The sequence below is a fragment of the Symphalangus syndactylus genome, chromosome 14 (assembly GCF_028878055.3).
Source record: "Symphalangus syndactylus isolate Jambi chromosome 14, NHGRI_mSymSyn1-v2.1_pri, whole genome shotgun sequence".
Taxonomy (NCBI): Eukaryota; Metazoa; Chordata; class Mammalia; order Primates; family Hylobatidae; genus Symphalangus; species Symphalangus syndactylus.
This window is the reverse complement of record NC_072436.2, coordinates 40,312,060-40,339,425: the sequence shown is the minus strand read 5'-3', so window position 1 is coordinate 40,339,425 and position 27,366 is coordinate 40,312,060. Positions and strand designations below refer to the sequence as shown.

At 46.4% G+C, this 27,366-nt stretch overlaps 1 protein-coding gene across 5 annotated transcripts; it reads left to right on the top strand.

The window, feature by feature from the left end:
* Positions 1-3,237: 3,237 nt before the first annotated feature.
* IL1RN (interleukin 1 receptor antagonist) lies at positions 3,238-23,882 on the top strand. Of its 5 annotated transcripts, none has more exons than XM_055241360.2 (5): positions 3,238-3,446; positions 17,815-17,866; positions 19,711-19,799; positions 20,912-21,024; positions 22,524-23,882. In XM_055241360.2, the coding sequence occupies exons 1-5, from the start codon at positions 3,347-3,349 to the stop codon at positions 22,737-22,739; spliced, it is 570 nt and encodes a 189-aa protein (XP_055097335.1). In that variant the 5' UTR covers positions 3,238-3,346; the 3' UTR covers positions 22,740-23,882. The 5 variants fall into 5 exon arrangements, with proteins under 5 accessions (XP_055097335.1, XP_055097336.1, XP_063472689.1 ...); XM_055241361.2 differs by lacking the exon at positions 3,238-3,446 and adding an exon at positions 7,919-8,198; XM_063616619.1 differs by lacking the exon at positions 3,238-3,446 and adding an exon at positions 10,284-10,301.
* Positions 23,883-27,366: the final 3,484 nt, after the last annotated feature.

The following is a 27,366-nucleotide window of genomic DNA, read 5'->3' as shown; positions in this document are numbered from 1 at the left end:
CAAACTTTACCCATATTACCAAGGTGCTGTCTTCATCCCCGTTTTACAGATGGGGAAATTTCCCCATAGAGAAAACGACTGGGCCATGCCTTGGTTTCTTCTTGACTCTGCTTCCTGCTGATTGATCCTCACACCTCACCTGGAGACCTACTTCACATTATCCATCAGGATGAGAAGTGGTGTGCCTTTACCAAAGGACCACAGTCACCTTCAAAACGTGTTTAGATAGATCTGGATGGAGGCTTCTGTGGTTGCAGATGAAAAAAGAGGCCCCATGGTATATCTGACTCCATGTCAATCACTGCACGAACACTCACACACAGGCACACGTACACATGCAAGCACAGTCCTGTTCTGGTCCGGCAGTAGTGCCAACATTCAAATTCCAGGTCTTACTCTGAAGCCGTTGAGGAAACCACTGTCATTCTGGGGTTTATGGGAATGTTTCTTCTTGGTGGCCCTTGTTCCTCACAGAAGCTTTTTTTTTGTGCTGTGGGCTTGCTGTCATAGCTTTCCAAGCTATCCTAGTTTTGCAACTTTCTCTGATCAACCACATCGGGTTCTTGGACCATCCCAAAATTAAAGACGTAGGTTTTGCTGCAAGAGACAAAGACATTCACCTCTCACACAGTTTGAACTCGTGGGTAGAAACAGATTCCAATGCTGGCCAGCCTCTGTAGCTCCCAGTGCCCCCTCAATTATGACTCCTGAGGCATTGGAGCAGGGTCCTCACCTTGCGCGAAGATAATTAGGTGTGCTGAAGAAAGCCAGACACTGCTCTTTCTTAGCTCTGCATCCTTAACAAGTTACCACTACTCCTTCTCTTTGAACCTCTGACTTGTCAATGGTAAATTGCCTGTGATTCTTAAAGGGATAAAAACACAACCTATATAAAGCACCTGGCATAGTGCCTGGCATAGGTGGGTGTTTAACAAATGTTAACTGCTTTCTATCCCACTGTGGGAGTCCATATCCTCTTGGGTAGGCTGCCTCTGGTTTCCATTGTGTCATCAGAGCCATACTAAGACCGTGTGTTGGACATGGATCCCAAGAACTAATTTCTGGAATGAGTTTTGCCTACCAGCTTCTCTGATACTTAACTTCTGTCTCTCCATTTATCAAATGGAAATGTTTGCATTTGGCCTCTGCCAGTTGGAGTAACCAAAAGGCTTAGAGGTTTTGGAGAGGTCCTATGCTGCCATCTGTTTGACCACATACTGCCTTTTACGTGTAATAAGCATTCTTTCTTACATTTGTCTAGGAATTAGCAGTTCACAAAGCACATTCACATATAAGGGCTTGTTTTGAATTGATCTTGGCAGCAATTCTATGAGACAAGTAAAAGGTAGGTCAAGCATTATAATCCTCATTTTAAAGCTGGGAAAACTGAATCTCAAAAAGGTTGAAAGACTTGTCTAGGGGACAGTGTGTGGGTAAATGAGAAGTTAAGATTTGCTGAACTGGCATTTCCTGACTACATATCTAGTGTTTATTTATGCAGAAGGCACTATAGTGGCCAAGTGGCTCAGAGTCACACAGCTCTGTGCCTCAGTTTATTCATCTGTAAAATGAAGATAATAATATATTCTGAATGCTGTTGTGGAATTTCAATGAGATAGTTCACACAATGGCACGGATACTGTAGTACACTGCCTAGATTCACAACCCCACAACTATCCATGAGAATGGCCCATAGTTCAAGAGGTCGCATTTTTTCCCCAGGTGAAGCCTGCATCCAATGACTGTTCAATGTGGGTATATAAAGGCCTGGCTCCCTTGCCAGGGCCACCCTAGCTCCTGGTAAATGGACTGAGGCTTACATTATGACTGCATTGCAGGTCATCTGTTCTTTCCATTCAGTCCTTCCTTTACACTCACACAGGTGAGGACCCAGATATTAAATGCCTCACATGATAATCTCTATTGCATGCTAGGCTTCGTATGCATACACAAAAACCATCCTCTATCAGTCAGGCCCCTTACTTGCAGAGGCAAAGAGGCCAGTCTGGGTTAGATGTGCACCCTGTTTCTCCAACAGAACAAGACAAACAGGCCCTTCTGAGGTGTAAGTTCATGGCCTTGGCCCCACCCCTGAAACTCAGCCATCTGAGACAGCTTTAGGTCTGAGGCAACCCCAGACTTTGGGTTGTTGTTTCCTGGGCACAGCCTCCTTTTGCCAATGTTGCAATCCTTTGTGAGAGACCACAGGTTGATCACCCATTCCTGTTACTGAGCACAGAGAGGTTTGTAGGCAATTCTCTCCAGGAATTCTGACGCACTGCAAAATCCCATGGTCTGAATGCTTCTACCTTCCCTGTGAAAGCCCCTGGCCTCAGAAAAGGAAGCTAGTTTAAGTGACCAACATTTGGGGTAAAGCTTCCAAGGGCCCAGCCACTGTGTTACATGCAACAATCAACAGAGATATTCTTTGGCTAGAGTTGTTTTTCTGGGTATAGGACCCTATAATTAAAATCAGCTCTCCAACTCCCCTTCCTGCAAACAAGTATACAAATGTAAGGAGGAAAATGCAAATTGAAGAGTTGCTAGCCCTTCCCCCACTTCCAACCAGAATGCCACTCCAAGCCTCCCCTGCAGGAAGTTCTGGGTCCCCAACTCTGCCCCAAGGCTGAGACCGTTGATAAGGTGAAGGGATGTGATTGTGGAGGCCAGAGCCCCCCTCGCCCTGTAGGCTGCTCCCCTTGCTTTTCCCTTTGAATGTTACAGTTTAGCTCTGTGACTTACTTATAATTGCCTGAATTCCCCACCCATGCTTTCTCTTACTTTGGGGCTTCTCATCCTTCCTCTTCCTCCATCTTCCTCCTCTCACCCCACTCCGAAGCCTGAGTGGGGTGTTCCTCTTCTGTGTTCCCACAAAACCCTGTGCCTCCTTCATCGTTGCATATATTATGCTGTAATGTAGTTTTCTGGAGGTGTGAAGACTATGAATCCTATGAAGACAAATACACACCTACCTTGTTGACCCTTGTATCCTCAGAATCTAATACTGCACTTGGCACACAGTGGTTGGGAGTAAATATCCATGAGGCAAACACACAGGGAGGACTCTTTTGTTATGGTTGTTGGTTGTTGTTGCAAGTGACATAACCCCACCTTGATCTAGCTGACTGACGGCTCTACCACCTTGTGTTTTGCAGCATGAGAGGAAGAGGAACTGCACCTCTTCCTTCAGTTTCAGCTTGAATAATATCAGGAAGATTCATATCGGTCTGAGTTGGGTCACGTACCCGATGTATTGTAGCTTTGGATGGGGTAAGCTGGTTGGAGTTTACAACACTGTTCACATAGCTGAGATATGGAAAGAACATAAATGTCAACTGGTGGATGAATGGATAAAGAAATTGTGGTATATACATACACTGGAATATTATTCAACCTTAATAGGAAGGAAATCCTAACATTTTGTGACAACATGGATGGACCTGGAGGTAATTATGCTGAGTGAAATAAGACAGACACAAAAAGACATTTCCTGCAGGAGCTCGCTTATATGTGGAATCTAAAATAGTCAAGCTTAAAGAAGAGAGTAGAATACTGGTTGTCAGGAGCAGGAGAAAAGTGGAAATGAAGAGGTGATAGTTAAAGGATACAAAGTTTCGGTTATACAATATAAATAAGTTCTGGAGGTTTACTATTAATATATCACATAGTACCTATAAGTAACAATACTGTATTGTATACTCAAAATTGCTAAGAGGATATATCTTATGTTATATGTTCTTACCAACAATAATAATAATGGTAATAATTAAGGGGCAGGAGGACACTTTGGAAGGTGATGGATATGTTTATGGCCTTGATGGTGGTGATGATTTCATGGGAGTATACTTATCCCCAAACTAATTGAGATGTAAATATTAAATATGTACAGCTTTTTACATGTCACTTGTACCTCAATAAAGTAGTTTAAAAATGGTTGGACTGAGAAAAGGAGGAGCTGCTCAGCAACATGAGGCTGGGTGCTGGGCAGACAAAGCCTCACACATGCATTACTGAACCAACGGACTCATGTCTGTGAGCTTTGTGGCCGTGGATGCACCATGCCAATGTAGTCAAGGATTCTTCAATGTGTACCTTACTGGATTAGTTCCCTCTGTTCATTTGTATTGACTCTTCAGTTCCCTTATGGGTTGCTTGTTGGCTCTTGTGGAGTTATTTAAGTAAGACTTTGGTTGCAGGAGGCAGACACGCTTGAGCTGGTTTTGGCTGTAATGGGGAATTTGTGAGACGTGACACAGTGACAGGAAGTGCAGCCAGACGTTGTGAGAGGCAGTAACTGGGAATAGGAAAGTTATGAGAAGTTAAGGCAGTAGTAATTGTCTCTCTATCGAAGGCCATAATGTTATCATTCCTGCCTCTATCTGTTTGCTTTGCTCTTCTCTCTCAGCAGAATGGTCTTCTCTGCTTCTCTGTGCACCTGCAGAAGGTGACCACCATAAGGCTTATGGATTTAGGAGTCCTCAGTTTGAGAGCAGTTACCCAATGCCTGGCACCTGTGAACTCTAGTCCCAGTTTCTTATTCCTGGTACTGGCTTAGTTTGAGGCAGCTGCCCACCATAAGTCCAGTGAGCCATGGCCTGGGACAAGGTCAGGTACATGTATAATCAGCTGGCTTCGTGAGTTGTGGTGGTGGTGATGGAGGTAGCTCCCAGAAGAATAGATTACAGGTTAAGAGGAGTCTGTATATCTTGACCACATTTGATGTGAACTTGCAAATTTCAATGTGTGACCACTTACAAAATTATGATCGGGTGTCTCATTTATTTATGGTGATGTATGAGTCTGTGTGTGCATGTGTGTGTGTCTGTGTTTGTGTGTGAGACAGAGAGAGAAGAATGAGAATATGAGTGGTGGTTTCCCATTTATTTCTCTATGGGCCAAATCCTGGGCTATGAGCTGGAGATATAATAGTAAACAAAATAGACATGGTGCTTGCTGTGACCTGCCCTGGGAGACAGATATTACACGGAGGATCACATAAATGCAGAGTCTGAGCTGAGGTCTTAAGGGTGAGGATAGGTAACTACTCAGTGGAGCAGGGGAGGGAAGAGTGTTCCATGCCTGTGTCAAGGTCCTGAGGTGAGAGTAAGAGGTGAATTTGAGGAACCAAAAGGATGGTGTGGCTGGAGTTCAGAGAACAAAGGGGTTTGTTTCACAAGCTGAGTCTGGAACCAGGCTGAGCAGATTCTTATGAACTCTGCAAAAACTTGAAGGCTTATCTATGACCATAAACAACTACGGTCGTAGATAAACAAGTTGGCAAACAACTCAAGGGTTTACAGTCATCAGAATTGTAAAACTGATCCCATGTATTTTCAAACCTCAGATCTCTTGCTCTGACCTTGTGTGTCTAAGCTAGCAGGAATCAGGATGCACCTCTCCCCTGGCTGGAATGAAGGGATTCACCCAAGCTGTCAGTCTTCTCACAGCACCCAGGGCCCCCCTGCTAGTGTGTGGTCTAGATTTCCATTCCCATAGTAGGACTTCCTTTGGGAGCCTTGGGGTCTCTCCTGCCAGAGGGCTTCACCTGTGACTGTCTCAATTCAAGGGAGGGGTTCTAATAACATTAAACCTCAATATCTTGCTCCTCCATTCCTGATGCCTCCCTTTTCTTCTACCCTTCCCCTACCTCCTTCTTTCCTATGCCTCAGGCTGGCAGGTTAGTGCTGGAGCAAGTGGCCAGTCACCATCATTGGGGTTGCAGATCCTCAGGGTTCTTCAGAAGCCCCTTCACCATGATCAAGAGTCCCCAGTCACTCAGAATTCCACGATTCCCAAATGCCAGCTCTCCCACTACTCCCAGCATTCTCCATCTCTGGGATGTTGGGCTTCTCAGATGCACTGAGTACCCTAGGCTAAGCGACTGATCCATCAGAGCTTCATAGCCTTAGAGGAGAGGGAGGCAGGCTTGCAAAGGAGAGTTCTGGGGTGGACCAGGCACTGGGGTGCTACAGATGCCCATAAATTCTCCCTTTACCCTGGATGTGCCCAGTGCTGGGACCACCTGGGAACCCCCAGCCTTGCGTGCTGATTGACTTGTAGTCCCCTGGCCCTGACTGGAAGCCTAGTTTTCTCTCTCATGACTGACCCTGGACCAGCCAGGCCCCTAGCTCCCCAGGGAAGAAATCCAATCTATTTCCTCTGATAGTAATGGCTAATACTTAAATAATGCTGACCACATGCCAAGCACTTTACAGTTGTTAGCCCAGTCCTCACAAGCACCTTGTGAGGTGGGCAAGAGTCTTAGCTTACTCTCATTTTATAGATGTGGCCCAGGATCCCATAGCTATAGTTCATGGGGCTGGGAATTGAACCTCTGGCCACCAGAGCCCACCTTACTGTGTCCTCCTTCTGTTGTCATAACAGAAAAGTACAATACCATCATGACACAACAGGCTATCCTGGCAGATTCCCAGGCTGCCCCAATGCCCAACTTTCTAGGTTTACAAAGTTGACATTTACAAAGTTTCCAGGTTTACAAATCTAGTTTCTGATTCTTTAGTCAGCAGGAATTTCTCTACAAAAGCTGCTTTGAAAATTTCCAGCCAAGCCTTACACACCTTGGCATTACATCTTGGTGAGCCAAGGAGGAAGAGAACAGGAAGTGAAGGCCCCATGGGAAGTCCCTGCGGTCTGGAGCACCCAGGCGGGGCTGGGGGTGGGGGGCTTTCCTGTGGCCGGCTCCCTGCACCTCCCAGCCCCATTCAGGCCCTGTGAGTTGAATGAAGAGACCCTGGGAATGAGTCCAGGTCTGCAGGTTTAGAGGAAATTGAAGGCCCTTACTAGATCCCTGTTGAGAAATTTATGAATTATGAGCCCTTCTGCAAATGAGAGTGTTCTTCCCTGTCAGGAGGGACAGATTGTAGATGGCAAGATTGGTGGCAGCCAGTAGGCTGGTCTGCTCCTTCCTCTCTATTTCATCTGTGTATGAAGGCATTACCTGCAGCAAGGGCCTGTGTAAATGCATGTAATTTACAGAGCATTTTATATACTGCGTGTCATTCATCCTTCCGGTGAGCCCTAAGTCTAAGATAGGGCAGGGAGCATCAGGTCCATTTTGCAGCTGTCAAAATGAGGTCTGAAGGGTAGAAGTGGTGTGCCCACACACACACAATTGGTTGGCTGCAGACCTGGGGACTAGACCCAGGACTTCATCCTGCCCAGGGGTCTCTTGCCACTGCTCCCCATCAACTTGGATTGCTTTAAGCATTTGTGAGTTGTCTGCTCCCTGATGGCAGAATGCAGAGACATGAAGCTACAGCAGGTTCGTTCTCAATGGCAAAAAGGAGGAGGGGTGTTCAGAACATCAGGTGGTTCTAGAGAAAGCAGGGAGAGAGTGTCTGGCCTTGTGGACAACGTCACGGCAGAGGCCAGGTATAGGGCATGGGGGTAACTGGAAGCGGGATGGACCCTGTTATTCCCTAAGACATGGTTTCCATGTAGTGCTCAAACAAGGCCTTTGCCCTTGCTGTTCTCTCCACCTGGAATATTCTTCCCCTTCCTTGACATTGCTCAGGTCTCCACTCCTATGTCACCCTCTCAGAGAGGGCTTCCCTGGCCACTTTCCCTAAAATAACCACCCACTCCTAGGTCCCTCAAAAGCATATCCTGCTTTGGATTTCCCCTACAGCAATATGCCCTATGAAGTTATTTTGTTAACTCGTTTCTTGTCTGTTTTCCTTTGTTAGAGCATTGGGGACCTTGTCTGGCTTGTTCCCAATGCCTGGAAGAGTGCCCAGCACACAGGATTAAGCCAACACATATGTTTTGAATGAATGTGTGCACACATGCATGAGCTGGTGGCAGTCGGGGTTGGGGTAAGCACAAAGGCCCAGCTCAGTTCTCTGCATGTGACCTCCCATCTTACGCAGATAAGAACCAGTTTGGTTTCTGCTAGCCTGAGTCACCCTCCTGGAAACTGGGCCTGCTTGGCATCAAGTCAGCTATCAGCCAACCCATCTCCTCATGCTGGCCAGCCCTTTGTGAGTGTGTGGGAGGGGAGGCTGGGCTCCTCCTTGTACTCTCTGAGGTGCTCTGGAAAGAGGAGCAGCTCCACCCTGGGAGGGGCTGTGGCCCAGGTACTGCCTGGGTGCTACTTTATGGGCAGCAGCTCAGTTGAGTTAGAGTCTGGAAGACCTCAGAAGACCTCCTGTCCTATGAGGCCCTCCCCATGGCTTTAGGTAAGCTCCTTCCACTCTTATTTTTCCACCTGAGAAATGAGAGAGGAAAATGTCTACAACTGGTGTTTACCAAATGCTTTCAGGCTCTGGTGAGCAAGCGTCCAGGAAAATGTCAAGCGCATGGAGCTCCAGGCCTGTCTAGGGGACCTGGGCATGGGGAGGCATCCATGGGAGACCAGGCAGGCACTCTGAGGCAGGGGCTGCAAGCCTAGTGCCTGCTGGGGCAGCAGGTGAACAGAGAGGTGTAACTGCTCTGACAGAAGTCATGGAGTCCTCGGAGTGTGGGGGTCATTTTCCACTGTTGATAGAGTAGGGAAATTGGTGAAGTAGCTCTGTTAAATGAGAGAAAGAACAGTGTGAGCTCAATGAGAAATACTAATAGAATGTGGCACTGAGCCACAAGGTCTGAGGGTTGATTGATAAGGAAGGGTGGGGACTGTGGATAATTAAGGTCTTGGCACTAGTCAGTTCCACCAGATAGTTGTCGCAAGAGAATGCAGGCTCAGGTGGCCAGAACTTCTCGCTTTTCCAGAAGAGTCCAATATTCTGATTTCATTATGTATAGTATTCTGATTAAATAAGACAATAAAGCAAGCAGATAAAATATTTAAATTATAAGCTGCCAGTTTGCAACCTCCGGTTAGGATTTGTGTGGGGCAAAGAAAAAAACTCTCAGGATCATTGGTCTGTAGACTCTAATTTTAAGTTTCTAATTTAAATTGGCCCCTGAGGCTGGGTGTGGTGGCTCACGCCTGTAATCCCAGCATTTTGGGAGGCCAGGGTGGGTGGATCACTTGAGGTCAAGAGTTCAAGGCCTGACTGGCCAACATGGTGAAACCGTGTCTCTATTAAAAATACAAAAACTAGCTGGGCATGGTGGTGCATGCTTGCAATCTCAGCTACTTGGGTAGCTAAGGCAGGAGAATTGCTGGAACCAGGGAGGTAGAGGTTGCAGTGAATGGAGATCACACCACTGCACTCCAGTCTGGGCAATAGAGAGAGACGCTCTGTCTAAAAAAATATATATAAAGATAAATAAAATGAAATAAAATAGGCCTCTAATGAGCAGGCCATTCTCCTTTCTGGGTCTTACTTTCCTTACTCTCCTTTCTGGGTGTTAAGAGGAGGTCTAGAGGAAGATGGACAACTCTTAGCTTGTAGTAAGCACAGTGGAAGTGTCATCTCTTAATGGGTCATGGACATATTACAAGCTAGGCACCGTGCTGAGCTCTTTACATGGTTTATCCCACTGAACCCTCTCAATAACCCTATGAGGAAGGCCTATTATTGCTCACATTTTCAGAAGAGGAAATGGATGTAGAGAGGTTAGATAATTTGCCCATGTCCAGACAGCTAGTATAAGAGGAGGAGGTGGGTTGACTGCAGACAATCTGTCTTCAAACCACTACACTATGCTATGGGGGCACAGAGACTTAATGAAATCATGGAGAGGGAATTGCTTTGTCAACCACAAGCAGTTATTCCGGGGACAGCAGATCCTCCCCTGTCCCCCAGTGTGTACAATGGTCCCTGGTGGGTTGTGCTACAATGTTAGCCCATGGTCTTATGTGTTTTTCAAATGTGTAAAGTAGGATGCTGGAACCACTCTTAGAACCAGATAGTGATAAATTGTGAAGAAATAAATCTCTGTGCTTAAAACTGGTTCATCCCAACATATTTTGAACTGACATACAATAGGTTCTAAATAAATGTCTGTGAACTTGAATTGGATTGAATTCGGGAAACAAGTGCAATAAGCTTAGTGAAGACACCATGTTCCCTGGGTAGAGGAACCACATTCTCCATCTAAGGCCAGGAGTATGGGAGGTATCAATGTTTGCCCAGCACAGAACAGGGTGCCAAGAAGAGAAAAGTTGAGGGGATGCATACTCTGACTGGAAACTGGAAGGGTGAGAACAGAGGGTAAACGATAGAGATGGAACCATGTGCATACACTTTGTGTTACCTTGGACTAGTCGTTCATTTCTCTGGACCTCTGCTTTCTCTCTACACAATGGGGTCCCACCACTTCCCTTACAGCTGACTTGTATGAAGAAGGAGGTGGAGGAGGAGGAGAAGGTGAAGACAATGCTGACTAAAAGAGTAAATCCTTTTTAGGATCAAGTTTGAAAACAATTTTAGGCTACTAGTTATGAACAACATCTTGATTATGTAGTTGAAGGAAATTAAAGATGAATGGCTTAATTAAAAATTAATCAGAATGAAAATGATTGATTACTAATATATCTGCAATGGTTTATTTTCCTAAGTGGCAGACTCACTAAGGTCTTTGAATACTCCTGTGTGATTGCTCTATGTATGTATTATGTATGTATGCATGTATCTATCTATCTATCTGTTGTCTAATAAAATGGATCACATCTCTGCTAATAAAAACAGACTACACTGGCAGGGTACAACTACAATCATTAATTGTGCCTGCAATTTGCAGCAGCAGCCACCAGAGTTACCAGTGCCCTTTAAGGGTTCATAATTTAGAATAACCCAATTGTCTGAGTTTTTCAGGGACTGAGGGGTTTGCCAAGGTGTAGAACTTTCAGTAATAAAGTCAAGAAAGTCCTGGACAAACCAAGGTAATTGGTCACTCTAGTCCATAACCAGGTAAAGAACTTTCCCTGTAACCTGTGTAAGGTTTTAGAATCAATTTTTTCCTTATTACCAAAAATCCTCCCCAAATTTTCAAGCAGTTACGAACTAAATAGTTACTCTATGAGATAGGAGTTCAGCCCAAAACAAACACCATAAGAACAAATATAGTTCTTGCTTCTGTTAGCCATGCAATGAAGCAGAGAGAAAAAAGTCAGTGACCTCTTTAGGAGGACTGTAGTGTGGGAAGAAATAACAAAACTGGGTTTCAATCCTGGCCTGGCCAGGATCTGGAGCAAGTGAGTTAATCTTTCTAAGCCTTGAGTTCTTCTTCTCCTCTTCCTCCTCCTCCTCCTCCTTCTTCTTCTTCTTCTTCTTCTTCTTCTTATTCTTATTCTTATTCTTCTTATTCTTTGTCTTCGTCTTCGTCTTCTTCTTTTGCTTTTTTTTCAAAGTGAAAGCAAGTTTATTAAGAAAGTAAAGGAATAAAAGAATGGCCACTCCATAGACAGAGTAGCCTGAACCTTGAGTTCTTCTATAAAGTGACTATGAATTTATACTCATTTTGAAAGTGGGTATCAATATGTCTGTCCACTTTGCACAGCTTTTATGTGGACAAAAGGAGATGTGTGTGAAAGTGTAACACAGAGCCTAAACTACAACAGGTAAGCAACACAGTTGTCCCCTTCCCCACGGTGTCTGTTCTTCTCCATTTCCTCCTGCCTGCAGGGGGATTATAAAACTAATCCTCAAAGCCAAGAAGGCAAGAGCAAACATGTACCTCTGAAAACACAAGATAACTGCATAAGTAATGACTTTCAGTGCAGATCCATAGCTAACCCATAAACTGCTGGGGCAAAAATCATCTTGGAAGGCTCTGAACCTCAGAAAGGATTCACAGTAAGTTAACCATCTAGATCTGAGAGGAGAGTGGCTTCTTGTAGATAACAGTTGGATTATACACCATGTCTTGATCCCCTTCATCATCCAGGAGAGCAGAGGTGGTCACTCTGAGAGCAGCAAGCCTGGGGGCTGCAGCTTGGTGGGTGGAGGTACTCAAGGGGACAGATGTCTCCAAACCTGTCCTGTTGCCTTACGGAGCTTCTAATAAGTTGATGGATTTGGTTAAAATTAACTTAGCTACTTGGCAGGACTGGGTCAGTGGGGACAAACAAAAAGAAGACATCAGATTATACCCTGGGGGTTTGTATTTCTTGTGTTTCTTTCTCTTCTCTGTACTGAAATGTTTACCCATGACTCGGAAAGAGCAACTGGAGTCTTTGTAGCATTATCTTAGCAAAAATTTACAAAGTTTGGAAAACAATATTGCCATATTGTGTGGTGTGTCCTCTGACACTCAAGATTCAAGTGTTGGCTGAAGCCACTAAATGTGAGATGAAGCCATTACAAGGCAGGGTGCACATCTGTCCACCCAAAGCTGGATGCCAACATTTCACAAATAGTGCTTGTGTGACGCAAATGCAGCTCCAGGAGGCCCAGATGAAAATGTTTGTACTGAGATTTGTTAAAGCTTCCAGAGAAACTAGATTTGTCAGTAAGAATTGTTTTCTGCAAGGGGGATGAAACTTGTGGGGTGAGCCACTTGGGCTGAGGAGGAGAGAGGTTGGAGCTGAGAAATGTGGAGACAATTTCCATTTAGAAGGACTGAATCTCCCTGCCTCTCTGGGGGTTCGCAGCCAGCAGGATCCAATTGTGTATATGTCTCCCCAGCTCCCCATTCAGCGATATCACGTCAGTAGCTTGAAATTATCCGTGGTGGGAGTATTATGTCATGGAAATTAGCAAATGGAAACTTTTATTGGAGATTCAATTGTTAAACATTTACCAGCACACCACTGCCCTGCCTTCAGAGTCAATGACCCCATCCAAGTTTAATCCATCTGTCCACTGTCTCCAACACAATCTTTATAAAACACAGCTGACAACATTACCCTCTTATTCAGTTTTTTAAAAGATAAGTTTCAAGCTCATTAGCGTGGCTTTAAAGGCCATTCCTCCTTTGGACCTCACCCAACTTTTCAAATCACTTTTACTACCCCTACCTCTAAATGCCACTCAAACTCCAGCCATCCTGAATAATAAGACTTTTAAAAAGTAGATTATGGGCTGGGCACAGTGGCTCACACCTGTAATCCCAGCATTTTGGGAGGCCAAGATGGGTGGATCACCTGAGGTCGAGAGTTCGAGACCAGCCTAACCAACATGGTGAAACCCTGTCTCTACTAAAAATACAAAATTAGTGGGGGGTGGTGGCACATGCCTGTAATCCCAGCTACTCAAGAGGTTGAGGCAGGAGAATTGCTTGAACCCAGGAGGCGGAGGTTGCGGTGAGCCGAGATTGCTCCATTGCACTCCAGCCTGGGCGACAAGAGCAAAACTCTATCTCAAAAAGAAAAAACAAAAAACAAAAACAAAAAAAAAACAAAAACAAAAACTAGATTACATCAGATACCTCTGGCCTAGGTTGTTTATGACCAACTTTCCTGCTGACAATAACTAGAAAAGCTAGACAAAACATATTTCCAAAAGATCTCTTTGGAGGCATCAGAGAATGGCCAAGGCTGTAAGGAACTGCCTGAGCCCAGTGAGGTGGGTGCCCTTTACTCCTGGGGACATGTGTTCGTTTCAAAAACTTCAGCTGAGGTTTTGAGCATTCATGGAACTTGGTGGGGGAGATAAAATTTGTACCTTAAATCCTACCTACAAAGAGGGTCCCTGATAATCCCCACGCAATTTGGAAATCTGGGTCAGCCTTCACAGGTACTGAAACCCTCCTCTGAATGATCTCAAGTCCTGCTAGGGTAGAGGTTACCTGCTTTTGAAAGGCTCCTGGCCTACCTGTGCAGCGGGAGCAAAAGTGAACCATCTCAGGGGACAGATAACAATCATCCAGAGCCTTGAATGACCTCTACAGTGCTTAATATATAGTATTCAGCAGTCAATAAAAAGGAATTAGGCATATGCGAGATGATTTGTGTATTAGGGAGAAATAGGCAATAAATGGAGATCCAGCAGGGATTCAAATCATGGATTTGAATCAGGGGCAGCCTTTGAAAGAACTATGGAGAATATACTCAAAGATTTAAAACACAAGATTGGAATTTTTGGCAGAGAACTAACAACTGTACAAAAAAGGAACCAAATGGAAATCCTAGAACTGAAAGATGCAATTAACTGTTGTTGAGAAATAGCCAACATCTATTGAACACTTCCCACGTGGATGGCTGTGCTAAACGCTTTACAGGCATCAATACAAGATGTGTCTCCTTACAGCAGTGCAGTGTCCCTCCTAAGATATGGACAGCCTGGTTTCCCTATCTCTCTGCTTCACCAAAACCCCTTTACATGGGGCTTAGACACTCCTGTTGTCTCTAGTGGCTGGTAGCACAGGGCTCAGCACATAGAAGGCACTAGACACAATTGTGATGACCAGGACCTCCGGTGAAAGACATGGGTGCTGATTGGGAAGGCATAGTCCTTTATGTGCTGTGATCTTAAAGCTTCATCCAGGAAGCAGAACTGGAGGGGTGCTGAGGACCCAGAATCGAGAATAAGATTAGTCAGAGATTTCCTGTGGGCAGAAATCATAAGGACGCCAACTGTTTGGGTGAGATAAGACGAAACCAAGAGTGGACTTGTGGCCAGAAGCGTGAGGAAGAGGGAGAGAGCTTCCCTTGTTCCCTTTCTTCCTCTCCCTAAGTCACAGTGATTGACAGCCCCCTCCTTTGGAGTCAGAGCAGGATTGAGACTGGACCGGGAAAGGAGGGTGGGTCAGGATACAGGGCAGGAAGGCTGGGAGTGCAGGTCAGGAGCTAGAGGCTGGGGCATTCATTGTGCCTGATCTCTCCCACTTTACCTGGGGTAAAGAAGCATATGCAAAAGCCACGGTGTGAGTATTTCCCAAGTGCCAGAGTCAGGGCATGATTCATCACGTGCAGCATTTCATTCAATCCTTATAGTAACCGATGATGTGGCTTCTATTATTAGCTCTATCAGATAATGAAACTGAGACCAAGACAGGCTCTGCACATTGTGTGGGGTGGCCCAGCTCGGAAATGACACAGGGGGATTCAGACCTAGACTCCATAACTCCTGCCCCAGGGACCACCCCCACCCTCACCCTGTGCATATCGACAAAGGACAGGCTGGGCCACTTCTCAGTGGGGGAAATGACACCACACAGCGGGGAAATGACACAGAGCAAGGAGGTTCCAGGAGCCCCGAGTGTCTTTTCTCCAGGAGAATACTCTCTGAATTCAGACTGGGATCAGAGAAACATTTACCCAGGAGCCACAGTTTGGGTGGGGCTTTTTACTTGAAACGCTGTCTGAGGGCAGTGGCCAGGATGGAAATCTCCACCGTACCTTGGCAAGCCACTTCTCTTCTGCAATCTGTAAGGATGTTTTTGAGAGAATTATGGTTTTCCAATTCCAGAGGGCTGAAGAAAGACAAATAGGAGAGAACCTACCGTAGTCAGGTGCTAGCTGCCGTCTCTTTCAGAGGGTGTGATCATAAAGTGATACACTTGATTATTAACAAATACTTTGGAAATTTTAAACCCTAATATTCAACACACTCTGGAAGTGGCAAATAAGTAGACAGGTTCATATACATCACCTCCTTCAGCTAGTCCTCACAAAAACAAACAAATGAATAAACAAAATGCTTCTTTGGCCCTCACAGGAAGACACTATTTCTTGAGCGTGCTTCAAAAAGGATGGGTGACTCACTCAAGGTCACACTATTTATGAGGACAGTACAGGAATACAGACATGCCATTTTGCCTGAAAAATCCATCACCCAGAGAGGTGACACAATTTTGCAGAAATGTTCTATTTCCTCTGAAGGATACGTTCTTTAAACCTGTGGGAAATTCATTCATAGCCTTCTTCCTTTGAAGGATTAACTCTTTGGACACAAAGTGTTCGATTCTGATTTGTTGGTTGGAAGATGTGTTGGTTGAGAGAAAGATTCTGATTTGTTAGTTGAAAATAGTCAGACTCATCAAGATCAACTGCTGTAGTGGTAAATATTTTGACATTTTGTCTGTATTCCTGTACTGCCCTCACAAGCTGCGTCACCTTGAGTAAGTCACTCATACTTTTTTGTTTTTGTTTTGGAGATGGAGTCTTACTCTGTTGCCTAGGCTGGAGTGCAGTGGTGTGATCTTGGCTCACTGCAACCTCCATCTCCTGGGTTCAAGTGATTCTCCTGCCTCAGCCTCCCAAGTAGCTGGGATTATAGGCACACGCCACCACACCCCACCAACTTTTGCATTTTTAGTAGGGACAGAGTTTTACCATGTTGGTCAGGTTGGTCTTGAACTCCTGACCTCAGGTGATCCGCCCACCTCAGCCTCCCGAAGTGCTGGGATTACAGGTATGAGCCACTGCGCCCAGCCCATCCATCCTTTTTGAAACACGTTTGAGAAATAGTGTCTTCCTTTGAGGGCCAAGGAGACATTTTGTTTGTTTATTTGTTTGTTTTTGTGAGGACTAGCTGACGGAGGTGATATATATTAACCTGCCTACTTATTTGCCTCTTCCCAGAGTGTGATGAATATTAGGGTTTAAAGTTTCTGAAGCATTTGTTAATAAAGCCCGGGGCTGGAGGTCAGAAGACCTGGATTTCTCTGCATACCTTTGCCATCAGCAAGCTGTGTGACCTTGGACACGTCCCTTTTTTGTCTAAATCTTTCTGAGTCTTTTTGAAAACAATGCCAGGTTGGGATAGGATGATTGCCAAGCTCCTGTCCAGCTCTAAAACACTGCAACCTATGCTTCTGCACCAGCACTGTCCATCTGGTAGATCATGCAGAAATTCTCTTCAACTTTTTCCTACCCATAAAATAGGAGCACGCTTACCTTTTTCCTAAGGTTCCAGGCCCCAGGCCTAGAATGTTGTAAGGAAGGAAGTTAATGTGTATCAGAGCCCATTATGGGCCAGAAGTTCTCCTCTTCCTCCCTACACCTGCTTCCTCCCTCCCTCCCTCTTTCCCTTCCTTCCTTCCATCCATCTGTGAAGAAGACATGATCACCCTCATTCTGAGAGTGAAGAGAGAGAGGCTCAACTAATGAAATGATTTGTTCGAGGTCACACAGGTGGCACATGACAAGTGGCAGAGGTTGAATTTAGACCCATTCCTGTCCAAATGCTGAGTTTATGTCATCGTCCGGAGACCATAACTTTAAAGATGTAAAATAGTGGGAAAAGAGTTGATTTCAAATCACTTCTTAGAAGGACTCACTTTACATCAGGGGTCGGCAGATTCAGGCCAAATCTGGTCCATCCCCTGCTTTTGCAAATAAAGCTGTAGTGGAACACAGCTAGGCTTATTGATTTATGGATTGCCAATGTCCTTTTGTGAAACAGACAGCTGAGCTGAGTAATCATGGTGCACAAAACCTAAAATATTTACTATCTCGTCCTTTACAGAATGTTTGCCAATCTATGGTCCGGAGTCCAAGGCTGTCCATCCTTCAAAGAACACAAAGTGACATGAGACTGTCCCATGTGCAGGGAGCCCTATCATTTTATTATGAAAAAACGGCCTTTCTGCTCAAATCTTTTTTTTAAAAAGTCAACAAACAGACTCCGGGTACCTGTCAGGCACAGTAGGGAGTTTGGTTTTCATTGTGCTCTTCTTCCCAGGAGCTCAATGAAGGGGAAATAGAAATCTCAATTTTGGGGAAATTGCACAGGGGAAAAGGGGGAGGGAACCAGTTACAACACTCCATTGCGACACTTAGCGGGGTTGAAAGTGACAACAGCAAGGGTTTCTCTTTTTGGAAATGCGAGGAGGGTATTTCCGCTTCTCAGAGTGGGGCAGGGTGACAGATGCCTAGCTTGGGTGAGTGACTATTTCTTTATAAACCGCAACCCTGGGCCCGCAATGGCAGTCCACTGCCTTGCTGCAGTCACAGAATGGAAATCTGCAGAGGCCTCTGCAGTCACCTAATCTCTCTCCTCCTTTTCCTGTTCCATTCAGAGACAGTCTGCCGACCCTTTGGGAGAAAATCCAGCAAGATGCAAGCCTTCAGGTAAGGCTACCCCAAGGAGGAGAAGGTGAGGGTGGATCAGCTGGAGATTGGAAACATATCACAGCTGCCAGGGGCTGCCAGGCCCCAGAGGGCCTGAGAAGTGGGTTTGGGCTGGAGAGGATGTCCATTATTCAAGAAAGAGGCTGTTACATGTATGGGCTTCAGGATTTGTATTTCAAAATAACCCAGATGTGGACAGTACGACTGGAGGGCTGTCTTACTTTCCCAGAGACTCAGGAACCCAGTGAGTAATAGATGCATGCCAAGGAGTAAGACTGCAATTCAGGCCTAGATGAATGTGCTGACAGAGAAGCAGAGAGGGGCACCAGGGGCACAGCCCGAAGGCCCAGACTGATATGAGCAATGCCTGTCTGTGCTGACACGTCGGAGGGTCCCACTCTCCAGGGACCTTGGTTTCCCCACCTGTGACATCTGTGACATGAGATCCACGATAACTCCTTGTGTGCCTTACAGGGTTGTTGTGAAAATTAAATGCACAGATAATAGCATAACAGTATTCCGTGCATTGTAAAGAGCCTGAAAACCATTGTGATTTGAAAATGGAATCAGGGCTTTGTGAGACCATCACTATTGTAAAGATGTTTGTAAAGATGCTGATAGAAATGACAGGACTGCTTGTGCATGCCCTCTGCCGTGTGACAGTCCAGCAGTGAAATCATGTTGGGGTGACTTCTCCCCCACTCTGACCTTTATGTTTGTCTGGGCTGAGGCTCCAAGTCGGGCTCTGTGGGTGTATGAGTGACAAGTCTCTCCCTTCCAGATATGGGGACTGTCTGCTTCCCCAGGTTGCCTCTCCCTGCTCTGATCAGCTAGAAGCTCCAGGAGATCCCCCTGGAGGCCCCAGAAGGTGATGTTTATCCCTCCAGACTGAGGCTAAATCTAGAAACTAGGATAATCACAGACAGGCCAATGCTGCCATATGCAAAGCACTTTGGTTTGCCCGGCCACCCCTTATCGAGCCCCTGGGCTCTTCAGAGCCACCTGATGAGGTGGGTACAGTTAGCCACACTTCACAGGTGAGGAGGTGAGGCACAGGTCCCAGGTCATGCTGGCCGGGGCTCTGTTTATTACATCTCACAGCTTTGAGTCCTGCTCTCAACCAGAGAGGCCCTGTACCAATAAGAAAGGATTGAGACCCAGAAACAGGTCACTGGCTGAGGTAGAGAGGAAGCCAGCTTGTTCCCAAGGGCAGCTGCTCCTGCAGGACTCTGAGCAGGTCACCAGCTAATGGAGGAAAGGCTCTAGGGGCAGACCCTTCTGGTCTAAGGCTCAGAGCGAGTTAGCTGCAAGGTGTTCTGTCTCTTGAAACTTCTAACTAGGTGCTGTGGTAGTCACTAGTCTCAGATGGCTATTTAAATTTATACTTAAATGAATGAAAATAGAAGAAAATTTAAAATCCAGACCCTTGGTCACATTATCCACATTTCAAGAACTCAATAGCCACACGTGGTTAGCGGCCACCCTATTGGGCAGTGCAGCTATAGAACATTTTTGCATCCCAGAAAGTTCTTTTGGATGTTGCTGCTCTACAGCATGCTTTGCTGAAACAGAAGTGCCTTCACTGGGAATCTAAGATGGGAAGCAAGTGAGGAAGGGAGTCAAATGTGGGCTCACTGCTCACCAGCTGTGAGGGTTGGGCCTGCCTCTTAACCAGTGTCAGCCTCAGTCTTCTCATCCATGCATGCCATAGGTATACTAAAATACTATACCCCTGGAAGAGCTGGATGCAAATTTGACAAGTTCTGGGGGCCACAGGATGATGCCAAGCACAAGGCTGGGCACATGGTGGCTGTGCACCACAGCTGAGTCCTTTTCCTTTTCAGAATCTGGGATGTTAACCAGAAGACCTTCTACCTGAGGAACAACCAACTAGTTGCTGGATACTTGCAAGGACCAAATGTCAATTTAGAAGGTGAGCGGTTGCCAGGAAAGCCAATGTGTGTGGGCATCGGGTCACTTTCCCCACCTGTCTGGAGCAGCATGGCCTGCCTGCACAAACCCTAGGTGCAATGTCCTAATCCTTTTTGGGTCTTTGTATTCAAATTTGAAGCTGGGAGGTCCTGGCTACTAAAGGGTACATATGAGGGCAGCCTGAAGAGGGCATGGAGAGGTAGCGTCTAGGTCAGGGGTCAGTGCCTATAGGCACGGTGGTCCCAGGGCCACAGCTGGGAAGGGCAAATACCAGAAGGCAAGGTTGACCATTCCCTTCCTCAAGTGCCTATTAAGCCTCCGTGTTCCTATGTTGTTCAAACCCTAACTCAATCCCAAATTAATGCACCGTGTATAAGGCTGGGCTATGTCTCTTATTCCTGGACACCAAACTCAGCCATATTCTGGTCAACAAGCTGGATGAACTTGAAGAAGCTTCACCCACACTGTTCCTCAGCTTTCCCTTCAGTGGGATGATGTCAGTTGGACGACAGGATGTGTGATTCTTTTAGTTCCAGCCTTCTAGGATGTTTTCACTCCCCTGTTTGTTGTTGTAGGACGGTATTACTTCCACCTTCCCACCTTCCCTATTCCCTGGTTCTGTCTCCCGTGCCTCGCTCTGAAAGTGGATGAGACCTACCTTTCCTGTCCTGGTAGTTCTCCTAATGAACACACTGAAGCACGAGGAAGCTGAGATTTTTGTTGCTACATGAGAGCATGGAGGCCTCTTAGGGAAAGAGGAAGTTCAGAGACCCCTAGGCTCCTGTGGAGCCCCACTCACGGCCTTGTTCATTTTCCCTGCCCCTAAGCAACACTCTTATTGACCTGGAGCACAGGTATCCTGGGGAAAGTGAGGGAAAGATGGAAATCACATGGAACAACATCCAGGAGACTCAGGCCTCTAGGAGTAACTGGATAGTGTACTTGGTTTGATCTTCTGTTAGATGCAGACTGGGAAGATGAGACCTCTCTGCCCTTCTGACCTTGGGATTTTAGTTTTGTGGCTACCAGGGGAGACAGAAAAATACCCAGGGTCTCTTCATTATTGCTGTCTCCTCTTCTATTAACCTGACCCTCCCCTCTGCTCTTCTCCAGAAAAGATAGATGTGGTACCCATTAAGCCTCATGCTCTATTCTTGGGAATCCATGGAGGGAAGATGTGCCTGTCCTGTGTCAAGTCTGGTGATGAGACCAGACTCCAGCTGGAGGTAAAAACATGCTTTGGATATCAAATCACCCCAAAACCCAGTGGCTTGAAACAACCACAATTTTTTCTTATGATTCTATGGGTTGACCAGGATTAGCTGGGTAGTTGTGTTCTGTGTGGTGGAACAGGCTTGGGTCACTTTGGCAGCTGCATTCAGCAGAGTGCCTGGCTTGCGCTGGGCATCCAAAGTGGTCCCTCATCCTCCAGGCTCTCTTCCCATGTGATCTGTCAGTGTTTAAGAGTCAGCTTGAGCTTCCTTACAGCATGGCAGCTGACTTCCAAAAGGGATTATTCCAAAAAGACAAGCCTCAACATGCAGGTGCTTATTATAACTTCTACTTGCATCATCCTATTGGCCAAAGCCAGTCACGTGGCTATGTCTAGCCACTTGTGAGAGGAGACTGCATAAGAGTGTGAACACCAGGGGACACGGTCACTGGGGGCCACCACTGTAGCGGTCTACCCAGGACCTGAAACTCTGTGTGCTACTCCCTTGCTCAAGGGCCCCCAACCCACTTGTACCTGCCCTCTTCTAGCAAAGCCCATCCTCAGGACCTTTCTCTTCCAATCCTTATCGACTCACATTGATTAGTTGGTGCCCCACCCAGAGCCCTGTGCTCCTTGATCTCATGTAATGTTAATAGGTTTCCCAGCCCTGGGAAAACATGGCTTTGTCTCAGGGGCTTGCTGGATGTAACCTTAACCTTAATGTGAGTGGCCATACTGTGGCACTGTCACATCCCTCAGCAGGGACGCTGTTCTGGAGGGTGACTGCCTGTTCTGTGAGGAGTGGGGATGGCTAGGACATTGCATGGAACACACCACCACCCCATCTCCTCAGAGCTCAAACCCTGACAGAACACCAGCTCTACAGGCCTTGGCTTCTGCTGATGGTGCCGTGTATTTATCAGACTTACTGGTTCGAAGCCAGAGTAGCCAGATTTCCCAAAGTCAAGGTGTGACAGTGGGACAGCCTCTTTGTGTCTTTGCTGTCCTAAGAAACCTGGGCCAGGCCAGGTGCGGTGGCTCATGCTTGTAATCCTAACACTTTGAGAGGCCAAGGTGGGCAGGTCACGAGGTCAGGAGTTTGAGACCAGCCTGGCCAACATGGTGAAACCCTGTCTCTACTAAAAATACAAAACATTAGACAGGTGTGGTGGTGCATGCCTGTAATCCCAGCTACTCAGGAGGCTGAGGCAGGAGAATCGCTTGAACCCAGGAGGTGGAGGTTTCAGTGAGTCGAGATCGCACCACTGCACTCCAGCCTAGGCGACAGAGCAAGACTCCTTCTCGGGAAAATTAATTAATAAATAAATAAACCTAGGGCCCAGAGTCCCACAGAGTGGCAGACAGGAGCACCTGGGGGCTTTTAGGGTAGGGCATTTCCCCTGTACTAACTCTGGGCTGTCCAGAGGGTCACATCATGGTGTGGAGTGGAGAGGGAGGCAGCACAGGACTTCCTAGGCCCCAGCTCTCACCTGCCCATCTTTTGATTTCCAGGCAGTTAACATCACTGACCTGAGTGAGAACAGAAAGCAGGACAAGCGCTTCACCTTCATCCGCTCAGACAGCGGCCCCACCACCAGTTTCGAGTCTGCAGCCTGCCCCGGCTGGTTCCTCTGCACAGCGATGGAAGCTGACCAGCCCGTCAGCCTCACCAATATGCCTGACGAGGGCGTCGTGGTCACCAAATTCTACTTCCAGGAGGACGAGTAGTACTGCCCAGGCCTGCCTGTTTCCATTCTGGCATGGCAAGGACTGCAGGGGCTGCCAGTCCCCCTGCCCCAGGGCTCCCGGCTATGGGGGCACTGAGGACCAGCCATTGAGAGGCGGACCCTCAGAAAGCGTCACAAGAACCTGGTCACAGGACTCTGCCTCCTCTTCAACTGACCAGCCTCCATGCTGCCTCCAGAATGGTCTTTCTAATGTGTGAATCAGAGCACAGCAGCCCCTGCGCAAAGCCCTTCCATGTCGCCTCTGCATTCAGGATCAAACCCCGACCACCTGCCCAGCCTGCTCTCCTCTCCCCACTGCCTCCTCCTCCCTCATTCCATGTTCCCATGCCCCGGATCCATCAGGCCACTTGAAGACCCCCCACCAAGTGGCTCCCACACCCTGTTTTACAAAAAAAAAAAAGGCCAGTCCGTGAGGAAGGTTTTTAAGGGTTTGTGGAAAATGAAAATTAAGGATTTCACGATTTTTTTTTTAGTCCCCATGAAGGAGAGCCCTTCATTTGGAGATTATGTTCTTTCTGGGAGAGGCTCGGGGCTTAAAATATTCCTGCATTTGTGAAATGATGGTGAAAGTAAATGGTAGCTTTTCCCTTTTTTTTCTTCTTTTTTGTGATGTCCCAACTTGTAAAAATTAAAAGTTATGGTACTATGTTGGCCCCATAATTTTTTTTTCCTTTTAAAACACTTCCATAATCTGGACTCCTCTGTCCAGCCACTGCTGCCCAGGTTCCAAGCTCCATCTCCACTCCAGATCTTTTACAGCTGCCTGCAGTACTTTACCTCCTATCAGAAGTTTCTCAGCTCCCAAGGCTCTGAGCAAATGTGGCTCCTGGGGATTCTTTCCTCCTCTGCTGAAGGAATGAATTGCTCCTTGACATTGTAGAGCTTCTGGCACTTGGAGACTTGTATGAAAGATGGCTATGCCTCTGCCTGTCTCCCCCACCAAGCTGGGAGCTCTGCAGAGCAGGAAACATGACTCCTGTATGTCTCAGGTCCCTGCAGGGCCGAACACCTAACCTTGCTCTTGGCGGGTACTCAGTGAATGAATGCTGTATATGTTGGGTGCAAAGTTCCCTACCTCCCGTGACTTCAGCTCTGTTTTACAATAAAATCTTGAAAATGCCTATATTGTTGACTATGTCCTTGGCCTTGACAGGCTTTGGGTATAGAGTGCTGAGGAAATTGAAAGACCAATGTGTCTTTCTCACCCCAGAGGCTGGGGTTTGGCCGCCTCTTCTCTGAGAGTTCTTTTCTTCCTTCAGCCTCACTCTCCCTGGATAACATGAGAGCAAATCTCTCTGCAAAAAAGATGTAGGGCAGCATTGTCCACAACAGCCTCTACTAGAGCACCCATCACAGAATGAATTCGTACATCACATATCTGCACACAACACAACGCTCCTTGGCAAAGAAAATGAATGAATTACAGCCAGCTGCACCTCACAAGACAGATGAATCTTACAAACATCATGTGGGTACAAGAATCACAAAAGTATGCATAGAGTATGATTCAATTTCTATAAAGTTCAAAACGGGCAACATGGGGCTGTTGTGTGGAGGGCTGTGGAAACAGGTGATGCAGAGAGAAGCAAGGCCATGCTCTCTCTGAAGGCCTAGTGAAGCTTGGCCCCTGGGAGACAGAGTGGCAGGCAGGAGCACCTGGGGGATTTTAGGGTCCAGACAACATTCTATTTCTTGGCATGGATGTAGTTAGGCAGTTTTCTGTGTGTATATTTTATTTCACAATATCTAGAAAATAAAAAGACTTGCCCCCCAACAACCAGGATGTGAGGAAAGGAGCATCTGGGAAATTGTAAGATTAGTGAGTGGAGTATTGAATTTGGCCCCATAGGTGGGAGTGCAAGACCATGAGTGACCACTTATCAAACATACCTTAGTAAACAGTCAGGTGAATGAGGAGTGTGGTCCTTTCACCTGCCCAGGTTGTTTCTGTTAGATTCTGGGCTTGGTCTCTGGAGTCCAAGAGGCAGGCCCCAGTGAGGTCATGCACTTGCTGTCTGATTTTGGCCAAGTCACCTCCCTTTTTGGGGACTGTTCCTCATTTGTTTGAGGGGAGTGTTGATTTGGATGGAGATTTTCCAAACAGAGCTCCTTGGACCCTTCTCTCTGAGGTCTCTGGAAATGGGAAGGCCTGCAGAGGGGAGGATAAATGGGCCAGGATTCATCCCTTGAAACCTGCTCCCAACAGAGCCCTCTGTTTTCCTCTTCTTTACAACTTGGACCTCCCATGAGACTTTGTTTGAAAGGGAGACTTCATTGCTAAAAGCAAACTAAACTAAGTAGGCTAAAAGGCAACAAACTGGAGAAAATATTTAAGGTCTTCTCTAGATCTAAGATCCTATGACGTTGAGGAGGTCATCCAACATCTCTGAGTTTTCTCTTTCTTGTATATAAAATGGGAGTAGCTGGCAGGACAGGGCACGTGTCGTTGATATATTTTTAATCCTGGTAAAAGGAGGAGGTTCAAGGCAGAAAACTCATCAAAGCTTAATGACAATAGCAGCTAATATTTGTGAGGATCTATATGCAGCCTCCCTTCATGTTACAGAAGGTAAAACCCAAGGCTAAGACTCTTCATGCAAACTAGGTCAAGCAGCAAGCTACAGGTTAGAAACAGGCAAGGCAGCAAAACAGTCACATGGGTGAACTCTGGGGCTCTGCAGTCACACTCTGACTCTCCTGCTTGCACTGGGTGCTCATAAGCAAGCTAGTTAACACCTCAGAGCCTTGGTTATCCCACCACTAAATGCAAATAATAGGCAATGCTGAGTTATTGCAAAGTTACTTAATCTTTGCAATAGCCTTCTGTGGTGAGTGGCCTATTATTATTATTATTAGTCCTAGAAGAGTCAGTGCTCAAAGGAATCTGCTTTAGAGCCTTATTGCTCCAAGTGTGGCTCATGCATCAGCAACATCAGCATGCTTCTGGAGTTAAAATGCAGATTCTCAGATCTCAGGCTTGACTTACCGCCTTAGGGTCATCATCTTAACCAGATCTCCCATGCACATTAAATTTGAGACGCACTGTTTTAAAATGCATTAGCCGGGTTTGGTGGCTCATGCCTGTAATCTCAGCACTTTGGGAGGCCGAGGCAGGTGGATCACATGAGGTCAGGAGTTCGAGATCAGCCTGACCAACATGGTGAGACCTCGTCTCTATTAAAAATATAAAATTAGCCGGGCATGGTGGCGCATACCTGTAATCCCAGCTACTCAGGAGGCTGAGGCAGGAGAATCACTTGAACCTGGGAGGTGGAGGTTGCAGTGAGCCGAGATCATGCCATTGCACTCCAGCCTGGGCAACAAGAGCAAAACTCTGTCTCAAAATAAATAAATAAATAAAATAAAAAGCATAAATCACACACTGCGTAAGTTTTGGCATATGCACTAGCATAAAGGGATTCTCCTAATTATAAACCTAGCCCATCTCCTTACTCTCTATCCCACTAGCCCATTGATGACACCAAAAACTCCTCTCTTAACACTTCCTAGCTGGGCATGGTGACTCACGCCTGTAATCCCAGCACTTTGGGAGGCTGAGGCGGGCAGAACGCTTGAGGCCAGGAGTTCAAGACCAGCCTGACCAACATGGCAAAACCCTGTCTCTACTGAAAATGCCAAAAAATTAGCCGGGCATGGTGGTACATGCCTGTAATCCCAACTACTTGGGAGGCTGAAGCATGAGAATCACTCAAACCTGGAAGGTGACGTTGCGGTGAGCTGAGATCATGCCACTGCACCCCAATCTGGGTGATAGTGAGACCCTGTCTCAAACAAACAAACAAAATACTTCCTTACTTTGGTTTAAAGTGTTCCGTAAAATATTCCTAAGAGGAAAAACTTTAAACCATCATCATGCTGCTAGAATGTCAGCTCAACCTGTGCAGATATTTTTGTCTGTTTTGTTCTACAGTGTATCTCAAGTGCCAAGGCCATTGCTTGCGATACACTGGGTGCTCCGTGAATATCTGGCCAGTGAATAAATGAATTGTCCACTGATATATCAATAGGGATTAATTTATTCGACTGGTCAGCAAATTTGAGAAGACTGGGGACTCGGACCAGGAATATTTTGAAGGAAGCTTAGAAGAGGGGAAAGGCCCAGAGTGAAGGATTTTTCAGAGATTTGGAGGTTAAGGAAAAAGATATGACCACGAGGTGGCGGTAGCACACACAGGCTTTCTGGGTGATGCTTTAACAGATTTACACTGGGAAAGGTCCTTTACCGCAGGAGTCGGTCCAGGAGGCTATAGTGTGGAGATATGGTCCTACTCAGAAGGGAGGGAGGGCAAGAGGACTCCTACGAAAGAAGAGAATTGGAAATGGGGCTTACATGGCCAGGTGAAGTCACCCAGCAGCACAGCAGGGAATCTCTGGGTCAGAGAGCTCCTATGGGCTGCAATGGCTTGGGACTTATCCTTGGCCAGCAGATATTGGGTACAGTTTCACGGAGTATACAGAGCAGGCAGGTTCTAAATTGATTAACATAGGCTTATTGGGGCTATGTTTAAAGCAAATGGATGTGCAAACATTTGAGTTTGGCTTGGTGGGGTATTGCAGGTCTGGTCTCAGCCTGCGGTGAAGAAATT